This window comes from Somniosus microcephalus, chromosome 11 (assembly GCF_052327205.1).
Source record: "Somniosus microcephalus isolate GS21.2 chromosome 11, FLI_Smic_1.0, whole genome shotgun sequence".
In the NCBI taxonomy this organism is placed as follows: Eukaryota; Metazoa; Chordata; class Chondrichthyes; order Squaliformes; family Somniosidae; genus Somniosus; species Somniosus microcephalus.
In genome coordinates, this window is record NC_140997.1 from 60,147,424 (window position 1) to 60,163,549 (window position 16,126).

Below are 16,126 nucleotides of genomic sequence, written 5' to 3' on the forward strand. Positions count from 1 at the left end.
CTCTCTAATCATAAGCTCTCTTTTGGATATAACATGTGTAGGTACGCTCTAACTTTTGAGTGATGCCCGGACATACACACAGACAGACACAATTGCTACTCTGGTTGCTTGTGCAAACGGTTAAGGTTTTCTTGGCATCTTGCTCTTATTCTCCACATGTCTAACATAACCTTGGGGTAGAGAAGTCCTTCTAAGACTTGTCTTTCCAGTGGGAGTTCTATGATTTTCTTCCCTTCTGCGCCCCACCACTATACGCCTTCTGCCTTTTAATCCCTCTCTTCGTACTTTTTCTGCCTCGAAGCCCAGAAAAAACTCAATGATCAAGTCAGGCTAGGAACTGGGGTGGTACAGTGGGATGTGCATTACACATGTTTGTGATTTATACTTTGTTCTTTTACCTTTGGGACAATTCTACCCCTCCTTGAAAGTCCTTTGCATCTTTGATGCCAGTATGAGAATTTTAGTGGTGTATTGCCAGTGGTCTTTTGTTCCTAAGAACTGCCATGAAGATAAAATAAAGGGCCTGGCTTCCTCATTGCCACTTTTTTTATTATGGAAAATTATTTCAGTGGAGTTTTTTTATTTTATAGATGGATACTGAAAGTTAAAGCTATTATAGGACCTTATCCAGGAACATCCCCTTAAGACATTGGTACTTTTAATATCACCCACGTGTGCAACTTGTGTCTACCAACTCACCAACTTCTCATAATGACTGTTGACATCCAGAGTTCAAGTGAGAGCTGTTGGGTGTGAAGCTGTCTTACTACTCCATATCAATAGTGTTATAGCCCAAACTTCCCTTAGATGTAAGCGCTGCATGATATCCACTGTTGCATCAGAGGAGCCCAATAAGGGGAAAGTTGGCACATTAGAAACCAGTGTTTGCAGATTACTACCGATGGTTGGGTGAGTGAGACTATTAGTGCTCCTTTTTTAAAAATAAAATAAAATAAATAAATAAAAAATAAAAAAAATAAATCATAAATACCCTGCCATCACAGCTATTCTGCAATTTTACTTTTTTCTGATTAAAAATAACTGCAAGGGTGTTTCTTGTGGAAGGTGGAGTCGTACAGTTCTGGTTAAAGTTTTAAAAGGATCGGGTATCTCTTGTGACTTTCCTTGAATTCTGACTTAACCGTTGTGCATGGAGGATAACTTAAATCAAAATGTTAGGAATAATTCACCTACAGGTGAATAGGAATTTTACCTTTTTCCCCAATGTGGAAGCAGAACATAATCTAGTTTGACTTTTGGCAGTACTGATGTAAGTTTAAATGTATCTGAAGTTAAATAATTCCTGTGCAACAATCCTTTGTCTAGGCCTTAATCTGTCTGGTGGATAAGAAATCTGGAGAAAAGAGCAAGACGCGGCCTCGTTTTGTGAAACAGGATCAGGTTTGCATTGCTCGTTTAAGGACAGCTGGAACTATCTGCCTTGAGACCTTCAAAGATTTTCCTCAAATGGGACGTTTTACCTTGAGGGATGAAGGTTAGCCACAGATTTTTCAAAATATGTGCACGTTAATGCCTAAATGGGGTCTATTTCATGGATACTTTTAGTCTTTAATTCTCTTTGTGCTGCTTTCCTTGCATGTGTATTAAATATACTTGATCATATAATCTGGTCAGATATTTAGCAGTACAGTCATTTGACTGTTGAAAGAAATAAGCTTGACTAGCTTATCAAAAAACCTGATTTACATTTAGTAGTTGAACAAAAATGAGGGCAGTGCAGAGTCTACCCTTGAAACATGCCCTATGCAATCTTGCATGATTTGTGCACCTGTATCTTTTGTAGAAGGAACATTTCAATAGTTTTGAAACAAATAAATTTGGAGTTGCGAAGTCTGAGATTTTTTTTGTCCTTTCCTGAACTCTGGCATTTTAAAATTATTTCTGATCAAAGAACCTTGCATGGAGCTTCAGTTTTCTATGTTTGCATATTTGATAATTATAAACGGAGTTGATTCTCAATTTGTTCAGGGATAACTAAGGAAAGAGTAGGGCCTATTGGAGACCAAAAAGGTAACCTATGTGTGGAGGTGGAAGACGTGGGTATGGTTCTTAATGAATACTTTGCATCTGTCTTCACAGGAGAGAGGGGCGATGCAGACATTGTAGTTAAGAAGGAGGAGTGTGCAATATTAGATGGGATAAACCTGGAGAGAGAGGAAGTATTAAGAGGTTTTGCATTTGAAAGATAAATCGCCAGGCCCGGATGAAATGTATCCCAGGCTGTTGAGAGGCAAGGGAGGAAATAGCAGAGGCTCTGACCATCATTTTCCAATCCTCTCTGGTTACAGATGTGGTGCCGTAGGACTGCTAATGTTGTGCCATTGTTTAAAAGGGCAGAAAGGGATAGATCGAGTAATTACAGGCCAGTTAGCTTAACTTCTGTGGTGGGCAAACTGTTGGAAAAAATTCTGAGGGAAAGTATAAATCATTTAGAAAGTCACAGATTAATCAAGGACAGTCAGCATGGATTTGTTACGGGGAGATAGTGTCTGACTAACTTAATTGAATTTTTTGAGGAGGGCAGATGAAGGTAGGCATTTGATGAAGTCTACATGGATTTTAGCAAGGCCTTTGATAAGGTCCTACATGACAGGTTGGTCAAAAAAGTAAAAGCCCATGGGATCCAAGGGAAAGTGGCAAGTTGGATCCAGAATTGGCTCAGTGGCAGGAAGCAAAGGGTCGACGGGTGTTTCTGTGACTGGAAGGCTGTTTCCACTGGGGTTTCACAGGGCTCAGTACTAGGTCCCTTGCTTTTTGTGGTATATATCAATGATTTAGCTATGCAGGAGGCATGATTAAGAAGTTTGCATATGATACAAAAATTGGCCATGTGGTTGATGGCGAGGACAAAAGCCACAGATTGCAGTGAGATATCAATGGACTGGGCAGTTGGGCAGGAAAAAAAATGGCAAATGGAATTCAATCTGGAGAAGTGTGAAGTAATGCATTTGGGGAGGGCTAACAAGGTAAGGCAATACATATTAAATGGTAGAATACTGAGAAGTGCAGTGGAACAGAGGGATTTTGGCACGCATGTCCATAGATACCTGAAGGTAGCAGATAGGCAGATAACGTGGTGAAGAAGGCATACAGAATACATTTTCTTTATTAGCTGAGGCATAAAATGTAAGAGCAGAGAGGCTAAGCTAGAACTGTATAAAACACTAGTTCGGCCACAGCTAGAATACTGCGTGCAGTTCTGGTCACCATATTACAGGAAAGATGTGATTGCACTAGAGATGGTACAGAAGAGACTTATGAGGATGTCGCCAGGACCAATGTTCCCTCTTAATTTTTTTGTGCTGAGCGGGCCACAAACTCCTTTGAGCGCGACCTTTTCGTCCGTGAGCAAAATTTACAACAACCACTTAAGCATTTATGCAGTAATGCCATTTGCAACCCCACTGTCTCAAATCATGAGACAATAAGACAAGGATCTATACAAGTTTAACATAACTTCTCTGCTTTTCAAATTAACTCCAGTGCTTTATTTGCACTTATGGCTTTTTTTAACCTGCGTTGCTACTTTTAATGATTTGTGAATCTATACCCCAAGATCCCTTTGTACCTCTACCCCATTTAGACTTTTATTTTCCAAGGATTAGGTAGCCTCCTTATTCCTCCTACCAAAATAGAACATCTCACTTCTATATTGAAAATCATTTGTCATTTACATGCCCATCTGCAAGTTTGTTTACGATAGAATTAATGAAAAGCTTTTCGTTCGTCATGTACAAACTCTATTTTAAAAAATACCTTGTCAGAAATGACTGGGATATAAAAGAACGGCATAATAATGCATTAACACTTCAGAAACGTCACTCAGTTACATGTTTATGTATCGACAAACAATCCAAAAGCCCATGGTGAGCTGAAAGAGGCATGTCTATTTGTGCAATTAGTATTAATTTTAAAGTTTTCAACATATTAGCCCATCCTCATGTCACAATAGCAATGACTGCACAAGCAGCAGGAGCAGCGGCTTTCCTGTAGCGCTGACGTGCTCTACGTCCACACATGTAATTAGAATATTAATCACAATGCAACCAGACAACCAACAAATATAAAGTGCTGCAGTTCTTTAGTTCAGTATTAAAAAGAATTGAATAAAAACAGGTATCCGTATTTTCAACTTCGATTAATAAACGTCTTCTTGAACCAGCAGAACCCCCCCCCTTTAACATGTCAGAATGCAGCACTTCTTCACAAGTGCAGAAAAACACATACACAATTTGCATCACTGAATTAAAAACAAAAAGTAGGAAAAGCTATGATTTAACAGAAATAAACATTCACCTTTCTTCCTGGACAGGAGAACCAATCAAATTGACTTGGAAACTAGTATGGTGACGTAAAGATGTTAATTTACGAATTTTGCTTCTAATGTTTTTCTCTCAAACATTCTCCATAATATTAATCCCTGTTATCACAAAGTGTTGAATTGTTTTAGGTACTTTGCAATTAAATAGCGGTAAACAAACTTCATTGTACTCTCAATTTTTAATCTCATTTCAAACATACCAAATCAAAATTGTACATTATCCGTTTAATCGACGCATTTTCTGTGTCTTTCTCAATAAACAAATAGTGGTTTCTTTGAAAGTAGCTTCTTGCAATTTTTATACATCATTACATAACTCGTGTTTCTATTAACACTCCACTAAACTTTTAAGAGGAAATCCTGGGACTTGTTTGGACCATAGAACGACAGACAAAATAAAATAGTTTGTGTTTTTCCCCTTTTTTGGTTCTCTTCCTAAATGTCTTAATGATTTATTTTTAAGTCAAAAAAAGTAGATATGTAACTCCTACAAATCCTCCCCATCCTCAACAGCATGGTTGCATGTTTGTGGAAAGCTTCTCACTTCAGTCGATCGTTCAAAATCAAATCTTGAGAAGTTTAAATTTTAAGCAACTAAGAGCCCCTTTAAAAGCATTTGTTCGTCAAGACCTGGTTCAAACTTGTTTAGTTGAGGGGAAAATTGATTTTTGCGTGTTTCTTCCAAAATCATATCTGAAACTTGGGGGGGGGGGGTGTTTCTAACATTCATTTTTTGTGAAAAGTTCATTAAAAATCTAAATTCTTTCAAGTCTTGTTGCAGCTTTGACAAGAAGTTGCTCCAAGTTATTTCTTTGCCTCTTCAATGCTGTTGTTAAACATACAGTAATTTATTATTTTTTATTGTAATCTCGTAATTCTAAACTGAGCTCAAATAAGAAAGTGAATAAAGTGGTTAAACTTCCTAAGAAGGTGGTGAAGTTACCTATCCCCAGCCTTGACGATGTTTTGGAGAAATTGTTTCCTCTTTTTCTGCTGCGTTTCTCTCCGTCTCTGTGCAAAAGGGCACTAACTAACTTTTTCCCCTCTCTCAAAATATGATGTAAATAACCCTGATAAACTTTCAAAAAGGGGATAACACCTGGCAAAGTTTAACTGGCACTTACCGCGGGACATTCAACATCACTTTCCCGTATTTTTTCCCGGCTTTAAACTATTTTCTGAATTTTTTTTTTTTTTAATTTCACCGCGGGCCAAAAAATTGTTTGCTTCAGCCCTGTTCCAGCAGCCATTGTACATGAGCTGTGCCTCCATCTGTGTTCCAAAGTGCGGCCGCTGCTCGGTCCCCAGGAATGGACTACATGTGCCTGGAGTGGACCCTCGTCCATCTCTGTCTCTGTCCCTCGCCCTCCACCCCTCTGGAAAGAACATCAGCAGAGAATCAGTGTCTGTTCAGGAGAGAGCTTTCCTCCCATTTTTTTTAAACATTTGAAATCCCGTCAATTTTGAAAAATTAGCAGAATTCTTTCCCTCTTAGGGGAACGCTTCTTGACTGCTTGCTTTCTTTGTTCTCTTGCGATAATGAAGATGCTCACATCAGACACCAGCTCCACGAAGCTGTTCACAATTAATTGAATGCCCTTCATGTCCCAGCTCAGTGCAATCCTGAGCAATAACTGCCTGCAGGTTTTAGGACAGACGATTAAGAGGCCCTGACAGTGGATGTTAGTTTTTTTTTTCCACTATTGTAGGAAGCGCAGGGAATCGCTTCCCTTGTCTCTCTCACTCTCTTCCCCCACCCACAACGGCCTCCCCCTCTCCCCCCGCCCATCGTCCCTTCCTTCCCCCCCAACTCTTCTCTCCCTCCCTCCCCCCCCCCCACTCGTCTCTCCCTCCCCCCCCCACTCGCCTCTCCCTTCCTCCCCCCCGTCTCTCTTCCTCCCCCCCACTCGTCTCTCCCTTCCTCTCCTCCCCCCCCCCCCCCACTCGTCTCTCCCTTCCTCCCTCCCCCCCCACTCGTCTCTCCCTTCCTCCCCCCCCCACTCGTCTCTCCCTTCCTCCCCCCCCACTCGTCTCTCCCTTCCTCCCCCCACCCTAACTGATACAATCATCTTGCTGCAAAGCATGGCCTGCACAACGCAACGGTGGGGTACTGTGCATGGACAAATTCAGCAAAACCGCGCGTACGCAGAGGCGATCGAGTGCACATGCGCAGCTCCATGATACCACACATTCCCAGAGGGCCGCAAAGTCCTTGGTGTTTTTATTGGGCCGTTGCCCCGCTCCAGCTGCTGTTCAGCTCTGCGCGGCAGCTCGAGGATTAGTGCGCAGACGCGCACCTTGGAGGGAACAGTGGCCAGGACTGGAGAATTTTAGCTGTGAGGAAAGATTGGTTAGGCTGGGATTGTTTTCTTTGGAACAGAGGAGGATGAGGGAAGACTTTATTGAGATGTGTAAAATTATGAGGGGCCTAGATAGAGTGGAGAGGAAGGGCCTATTTCCCTTAGCAGAGAGGTCAATAACCAGGGGGCATAAATTTAAAGTAACTGGTAGAAGGATTAGAGGGGGGTTGAGGAGAAATGTTTCCAACCAGAGGATGGTGGGGATCTGGAATGCGCTCCCTGAAAGGGTGGTTTAGGCAGAAGTGCCAATCACATTTTTAAAAGTACTTCGATATGCACTTGAAGTGCCGTAACCTGCAAGGCTACGGACCAAGAGCTAGAAAGTGGGATTAGGCTGGATAACTCTTTTTTGACCGGTGTGGACATGTTGGGCCGAATGGCCTCCTGTGCTGTAAATTTCTATGATTCTATGCATCAATACCAAAATCTGGCCATTTGCATTAAGTAGTTTAGATATGGTCACTTGTTTATACAGTTTCCTTGTTTGCAGTTTCACAAAATTCCTTTCAAGAATTGAGTTGTGAAGTTTGGGACCTCGGCATAGTTTCTGACAATTCAGTGATTTGACAGTGTGGGTTAATCGATAGAAACATAGAAGATAGGAGCAGGAGTAGGCCATTCGGCCCTTCGAGCCTGCTCCGCCATTCAATGTGATCATGGCTGATCATCCAAATTCAGTACCCTGTCCCTGCCTTTTCCCCAGATCCCTTTAGCCTCAAGAAATATATCCAACTCTTTCTTGAATATATTTAATGAACTAGCCTCCACCGCCCTCTGTGGCAGAGAATTCCACAGGTTCACCACTCTCTAGGTGAAGAAATTCCTCCTCATTTCAGTCCTAAATGGCTTACCCCTTATCCTTAAGACTATGACCCCTGGTTCTGGACTCCCTGGCCATCAGAAACATCCTTCCTGCATCTAGTCTGTCCAGACCTGACAGAATTTTATAGGTTTTGATGATATCCCCTCTCAATCTTCTAAACTCCAGTGAGTATAAGCCCAATCGACACAATCTCTCCTCGTACGTCATTCCTGCCATCCCAGGTATCAGCCTGGTGAATCTTCGCTGCACTCCCTCCATGGCAAGAACGTCCTTCCTCAGGTAAGGTGACCAAAACTGCACACAATACTCAAGGTGCGGTCTTACCAAGGCCCTGTACAACTGCAGCAAGACATCCTTGCTCCTGTACTCGAACCCTCTTGCTACGAAAGCCAACATACCATTTGCCGCCTTAACCGCCTGCTGCACCTGCATGCTTACCTTCAGCGACTGGTGCACAAGGACACCCAGGTCTCTTTGCACTTCCCCTTCTCCCAATCTATTGCCATTCAAATAATCTGCCTTCCTGTTTTTGCCACCAAAGTGGATAACCTCACATTTATCCACATTATAGTGCATTTGCCATGTTTCTGCCCAATCACCCAACCTGTCCAAATCGTACTAGAGTTTCCCGACATCCTCCTCGCAGCTTACCCTCCCGCCCAGCTTTGTGTCGTCTGCAAATTTGGAGATATTACATCCAATTCCCTCGTCCAGATCATTAATATATATTGTGAACAGCTGGGGTCCTTGGACCGATCCTTGCGGTACCCCACTAGTCACTGCCTGCCACTCGGAAAACGACCCGTTTATTCCAACTCTTTGCTTTCTGTCCGCCAACCAGTTCTCTATCCAAGTCAATACCTTGCCCCCAATCCCATGTGCCTTAATTTTGCACGCTAATCTCTTGTGTGGGACCTTATCGAAAGCCTTCTGAAAGTCCAAATACACCACATCCACTGGTTCTCCCTTTATCTATTTTACCAGTTACATCCTCAAAAAATTCCAGTAGATTAGTCAAGCATGATTTACCTTTTGTAAATCCATGTTGACTTTGTCCGATCCTGTCGCTGCTTTCCAAGTGCTCTGCTATAACATCTTTTATAATAGACTCTAGCATTTTCCCCACTACCGATGTCAGGCTTACCGGTCTATAATTCCCCGCTTTTTCTCTACCACCTTTTTTGAATAGTGGGGTAACATTAGCTACCCTCCAATCCATGGGTACCGTTCGAGTCTATCGAGTTCTGGAAGATGACCAGTAATGCATCCACCATCTCTAGGGCCACTTCCTTAAGTACCCTGGGATGTAGACCATCAGGCCCTGGGGATTTATCGGCCTTCAGTCCCATCAATTTTCCTAACACCGTTTTCCTACAAAAACTGATTTCTTTCAGTTCCTCTCTTTCATCAGACCCTATGTTCCCCGGCATCTCTGGGAGGTTATTTGTGTCCTCCTTTGTGAAGACAGAACCAAAGTATGTATTTAGCTGGTCTGCCATTTCCTTGTTTCCCATTATAAATTCCCCTGATTCTGACTGTAAGGGACCTACGCTTGACTTCACCAATCCTTTTTCTCTTCACATATCTATAAAAGCTTTTACAGTCAGTTTTTATGTTCCCTGCAAGCTTACTCTCATACTCTATTTTCCCTTTCTTAATTAATCCCTTTGTCCTCCTTTGTTGACTCCTAAACTGCTCCCAATCCTCAGGATTATTGCTTTTTCTAGCCAATTTATATGTCCTCTCCTTGGATGTTATGCTATCCCTAATTTCCCTTGTTAGCCATGGTTGAGTCACCTTTTTTGTTTTATTTTTATGCCAAACTGGGATGAACAAATTCTGTAGCTCATCCATTCGGTCTTTGAATGTTTGCCATTGCCTATCCACCGTCAACCCTTTGAGTGCCATTCCCCAATCAATCCTACCCAACTCGCTCCTCAGACCATCGTAGTTTCCTTTATTTAAATTGAGGACCCTAGTCTCTGAATCAACTACTTCATTCTCCATCTTAATGAAGAATTCAATCATATTATGATCGCTCCGACCCAAGGGGCCTCGTACAACAAGATTGCTAATTAATCCTTTCTCGTTACATAATACCCAGTCTAAGATGGCCTGATCTCTGGTTGGTTCCTCGACATATTGGTCCAGGAAACCATCCCGTAAACACTCCAGGAATTCCTCCTCCACAGTATTGTTACTAATTTGGTTGGCCCAATCTATATGTAGATTAAAGTCACCCATGATGACTGCTGTGCCCTTATTGCACGCTTCTTTAATTTCCCTTTTAATGCCATCCCCAACCTCCACCTTACTGTTTGGAGGTCTATATACCACTCCCACTAATGTTTTTTTCCCCTTAGTATTTCTCAATTCTACCCATACAGATTCCACATCATCAGAGCTAATATCATTCATTACAATTGTATTAATCCCTTCTTTAACCAGTAATGCTACCCCACCTCCCTTTCCTTTTTGCCTATCTTTCCTGAATATCGAATACCCCTGGATGTTGAGTTCCCAGTCTTGGCCATCCTTGAGCCACGTTTCTGTAATCCCAACCAAATCGTATTCGTTTACCTCTATTTGCGCAGCCAATTCATCCACCTTTATTACAAATGCTCCTCGCATTAAGACACAAAGCCTTCGGGCTTGTTTTTTTAACGCTCTTAGACCTTTTAGAATTATTATTTACTGTGGCCACGTTTGATTTAAACCATTGATTTCTCTGACTGCCACTTTTGTTTTTCTCCTTCCTATCTTTTGCTTTTATCCCTGTTTTCCTTTCCTCTGTCTCCCTGCTCAGGTTCCCAACCCCCTGCCATTTTAGTTTAACCCCGCCCCCCCCGAACAGTGCTAGCAAACCTCCCCGCAAGGATATTTGTCCCGCTCTGGTTCAGGTGCAACCCGTCCGACTTGTACAAGTCCCACCTTTCCCAGAAGCAGGCCCAGTGATCCAGGAAACTAAAGCCCTCCCTCCTGCACCAACTCTTTAGCCACGCATTCATCTGCTCTATCCTCCTATTCCTATACTCACTAGCACGTGGCACCGGGAGTAATCCAGAGATTACAACCTTTGAGGTCCTGCTCTTTAATCTGCTACCTAGCTCCCTAAATTCTTGTTGCAGGACCTCATCCCGCTTCCTACCTATGTCGTTGGTCCCAATGTGAACCACGACCTCTGCCTGTTCACCCTCCCCCTTCAGAATGCCCTGCAACCGTTCAGTGACATCCTTGACCCTGGCACCAGGGAGGCAACAAACCATCCTGGAGTCACGTCTATGGCCACAGAACCGTCTATCTGTTCCCCTTACGATAGAATCCCCTACCACTATTGCTCTCCCACTCTTTTTCCTCCCTTCCTGAGCAGCAGAAGCAACCCCGGTGCCAGGAAGTTGGCTGCTGCTGCCTTCCTCTGGTGAGTCATCCCCCCTCAACAGTATCCAAATTGGTATACCTGTTTGAAAGGGGGATGGCCACAGGGGTCCCCTGCACTACCTGCCTGCTTCTACTGCTCCGCCTGGTGGTCACCCATTTCCCTTCTGCCTGTGCAGCCCTACCCTGTGGCGTGACCAACTCATCATATGTGTAATCCACGACCCTCTCAGCATCGTGAATGCTCCACAACCCATCCATCCGCAGCTCCAGCGCCTCAATACGGCCCGTTAGTAGCTGCAGCTGGATGCATTTCTGGCACACGTCATCAGGGACACTGGCAGCGTCCCTGAATTCCCACATAGAGCAAGAGGAGCATAACACGGGGCTGGGCTCTCCTGGCATGACTTACCCCTTTAATTAATTTAAATTAATTCAATACCACCAGTTAAAGATATACTCTAGGGCGCTTATTTACCAACTGTCCCCACTACACCACAGAGACCCAAGAAATTATAAACCGCAGAATTTAATCTTGTAATAAAAGAAATACTCACCAACCAATCACTTACCTGCTTCCTGGTGACGTCACACTTGGATTACTTTTTACCCCTCTCCTCTGCTGTTGAATTGGTATGCCTCGTTCGCTGCCGCCGGTCACACCTCTGCTCTCCCCCAGGTCCAAGCCCTCTTGGCAAGTTTATTACTAACTGTTGTCAATTGGTATAAGTTATTGATTTTACCAAAGCAATAAAAATAATTTTTTTTTTTTTTTTTTTTTAAAGGCAAGACTATTGCAATTGGAAAGGTCCTGAAGCTGATCCCAGAGAAGGACTGAACATCCACTATCTAATGCTGCACAATACTGTGATGAAAAAGGACTCGGCAACAGCCTACTTCACGCCTTTCTTTCCTGATTTTCATTGTTCCTCTGCCCATCGATATCTTTATCTTCCCATATACTGCAAATTGCTGTAAACATGTCCACATTTTACATCAGCTTTCTCATATTGAGAGCTCTGCTATGCCATTGTTAAAGCTACCATTTTAAATCCTTCTCTTCTGAAATCTGCTTCCTTAGAAATGCGGCAGTAGCTACCTAACTGATGTGGACAGAATTGCCTGCAAAAATAAAATTAAACCAAAAAAGTTTATTTTATTCTGGCATCATTCTCGTTTGTGCGCATTCTTGCTCACCTGCTTTTTCCAACTAGATCAGGTTATTCAACAGATCAGCGTGTGTGTTCATGTGTTAGAAAGGCGTCTGTAGAGATAATAAAGTTGATTTGAAATATTTCTGGCATTTGAGTTACTTTGGGAAGGATTCTTGTGAAATGAACCTTGCATCAGCTTGTCAGCTGGTTTCCCAGCAAATGATTTCTTGTTTTTAATTTTTACTTCCTATCCTAAATATGTTCTATAAACCTCTGCCATGTACCCACACAGTATGACCTTTGTGGTATTTCCAACTTTCAGAAAACCACGATGCATTTTATTGTAAATCTTATGTGCCGGAAAACATAATTATTCCAGCACTGAAAAAGATGCAAGGAAAATTGTTAATTTTGAAGCAACTGCTTCCCTTCATTTGATGCCATCTCAAATAATCAAATCTTTTTTAAATAAAGAAAAGGTACACAACAGCAATTAAATAGAGGATGTGAATCGTTTGGAAAAACCTCAAAAGAACAAATAACTGCTGCATGAGCTTATGGTGTTATATTCCACTTTGAACAAGCAGTATATTAACGAGGGTATCTAAGTTTGATTCGTTTGACTAGAAATACTATTTAACATAACAGATTGGAATATCTGTAGCTGAATTTTTATTTTCTTGCTTATAAGCACATTACATGATAGAACAGTTAGCATGTGTATGCACATGTAACAACTTTGCCACTTTGGGTGGGGGATTTTAACACTTGCTACAAGTTTCATATCAAACTATTAATTTTTCAGTGTATTGATTTTATAAAGGGAGTGGATATTTCTTAGATGAGTAATGAAGAAAAAAAATTAATCAGCTGAAATAGAACCTGTGTGGTTGGTATACAAAATGTGAGAATATAGTTCTTGTACATATTTGAAAACCTTGTATTTGAGACACAGCAGTTATTTAATATAATGGTAAGTTTGTTACCGTTAAAGGGTCATGATGAGGATTTTTTTAATTCCCTCGCCTAGTAAAGTTACTATTCCATTTAATGAAAGGGATTTGTGAAAGAATGATGGGACTAGCCCTAAAATACAGAACAATAAACAATGGTATGAATGGGCCTATTCTGAAAAACTACAATTAAGTGTCATTTTGTTGTAAAGCAGCAAATTACATTCAGACTTTGGACAAAGGTATACTTGAACACTAATCCAGAGCAAATTCCATTGATGTACTGGGCCACTACTAGTGAGCTGTGGTACTGCCTGTGAAATTGAGAGTTATACAATCCCACAAAGGCTAATCAGATTATTTCACCTATTTTAGTGAGTCAAACGTTTAGGCAACAACTGGTTTCCCCTTAATTTTGTTTCGCTTATATTAAGTTTAGTTCCAGTAATGCATGGAAATGAAAATCCTATTGTTTTGTCAACTTGTTTTCAAAACAAAAATCTCTGTGGGAATTTGCTGCTCTTGAAGAAAAGTTGGTGCTTCAGTATATTAACGGCAATATTTCCCATGGTTTCTGCTATTGCAGTGTTTTTTTTTTAATTGGTTAAGTTGGTAAGTGTGTAAGGAAAATGCTAATTGCTGCTGTATGAGATGCCCTTACTTATAATTGGACAAATGTTGGCTTTGTCTTGGTGATCCCACTTGAAGTTGTCTGTTTTATAATGAAGTATCATTGGCACGGCACAAGCCTGGTGTAAGACAGCACAGCTGTTAAATATGACCACAGTATTGTATAGTATACAAATTTATTGTATGCATTCTTAATCTCGCAAAATAAAATTTGATTTCATTTCCATTGGCATATTGTCTCTAACTGGAGATCTAGCTAAAGAGTACACTTTTGGTTTTTCCATCATGCAAATGTATTCATGTGGTTACGTTATTAACTAAGATGAGCAGAGGGACAGTGTGAAGTTTCCATTGAAGAGGCTTGCTGTATTACTATCCTTTCCCAAAAATACATTGGTATGCTGAAAAGGTTTCATATAGGCTACTTTTCCCAGGTTGTGGAAAGACCTACATTTGTATAGCATACATTGCTAAGGATTTATACAGAGCAGTAATGGCAAAAACCCTTTGATAATCTGACTTGGTCTGTTTGCAACAATTCTGATTTGAAGTACAATTTTCTATCCTAATTAAGTATTGAAGTCTATATTGGTCAATGCATTGTTGAAGGTATATGCATAATGAGTTTGTTTTAGCTAAGTATATGGAAGATTAGCACAATCACATGCATGTGTCTGAAATTAATGACTACATTTTATATAAGTGCACAAACATGGTTCTCCTTTCTTAAAAGATGCTTACAATCTTATGGTGTTTGGACTTATACAGGTAACCAGGTGATTTAACAGATTACCTTAAAAGTGCAGTGCAGGATATTCACTAAAATGCATAGGATTCAATATCTGTTGCAGAAAGTTGTATCAACTTGCTGAATTTCTCTGTTTAACTGAACTTTAGCTGAAGTTTTTTTTGTCCATGCAGTACTTTACTGTGCTTACAGCGCAAATTGCATTTGCCCATGTGTTGTATGATGCATTTCATTAACCAGACTACGGAAAGGTAAAAGTGATCCTAAGACGGTTGTATTATGGACAATTTCATTACAAATAAATTGTGTGCAATGGAACACTTACCTTGAATTCCTAGGGAATAGTTTTGTGGCAAATGGGTTATTTAATCAGAATTGACTGTATAGAAAAGTCCTTCATTTGTTAAGTGCTGGCTCTTCACGGATGTATGCGCATTTATTTATCCAACCTAAATTTGCTGATCTGACCTTGGTTGCCAAGATGAAGTTGCGTGTTGTGAAATTGTACATGGGATAGTGTTTAATTTACAATAAAGTTTTGTTGAAGGTATTTACATGAAATCATTTATTTGTATTTGTAGGAAACGAAAATAAATGAAAGTTGTTTCTTCCTTTCCCTCAAATTGCTTAACAGGTTTAGCTAGCAAATAGTTATGTCTTGCAGACCAGGAAAATCCCAGGTCCACTTGGTCTGTGCTGAGCTAGTTCTTCTTTGCTTCTGTTGCCGTCAAAGGCCATGTAATTGGTCGCAATTTCCTGGCTAGGGAGAGGAAAATCAGATGGCATTTACTCTTGCCAGTCACTATCCAATAAGATCAGCCATGATTTTATTGAATGGCGGGGCAGGCTCGAGGGGCCGAATGGCCTACTCCTCCTATTTCTTATGTCCAGTGACCTCTGTTGAAAATGCCTGTAAAACCCCCTTTGGTGGTGTAGCTTGCAGAATACATTGACGAGGCTCACACATGAATAATGGCCACTTGGTGAGGGACTGGCGAGCTGCCAGCACTTGTTCATCTGTGTGCTCCTGCAAAGAGTTAACTGCTTCAGGAGAGGTAGGGAGAGGAGAAAATTGAATGGGGTAGGAAGAACTTGCATAGGATGCCCTTTTCTTGCACCCTTTACACAATCTGCAAAAGAAAATCAGATGGTATTTACTCTGCCAGTCACTGTCCTGTGACCTCAGTTGAAAATGCCTGTAATACCAGATCAGCTTTTATTAAATCCATGCATCAGTTGTCGTCCAGCTGCTGTGGACATTTTTTCCTACAATACCATATATAGCTTATCAACCAACGTGATTTTAAAATAATTTCCAATTTATGCCTTTTGATCTCTGTCCACTAATAAATTTCCAGTCATTGTATTGTTTGACAAATTACAAGATGTGTGCATCACTTTTTTTTAATCAAGTTATTAGTTCCCAGTTGACTTTATAAAAAAAAAAATCAGGTGCTGAACTGTCCCTGTACTATCCTGCGCCTCATTTAAATGGACCAAAAGGGTAACCACATTTGGGTTGGGAATATTTGAACAGAAATTTAGGGTTTTCGATACAAATTGAGGGAAAGGAATGTTCCAGTTAGTCTTCAAAAAAGACAAGTGCTCCAGATTTTTGTGCACTGAATTTACATATGGTGGATAATGTTGAAGAATGCAATGTGTAAAGATCAGAGCTATTTAGAGGTGGGTTTTTGTTGGGTGGAGGTTCTAACACTAGCTTTTCATTTTGTTAAAACAG

At 41.1% G+C, this 16,126-nt stretch overlaps 1 protein-coding gene across 1 annotated transcript in view; it reads left to right on the forward strand.

The window, feature by feature from the left end:
- The window catches only part of LOC147110611 (eukaryotic peptide chain release factor GTP-binding subunit ERF3A), a 65,996-nt gene extending 52,135 nt beyond the window's left edge, over positions 1-13,861 (forward strand). Inside the window, exons 14-15 of the mRNA XM_086000770.1 lie at positions 1,327-1,495; positions 11,686-13,861. Coding sequence (XP_085856896.1) covers positions 1,327-1,495; positions 11,686-11,738 — 222 coding nt within the window. The 3' untranslated portion in view covers positions 11,739-13,861. The remainder of the gene's footprint in view (positions 1-1,326; positions 1,496-11,685) is intronic.
- The last annotated feature ends 2,265 nt before the right edge of the window (positions 13,862-16,126 follow it).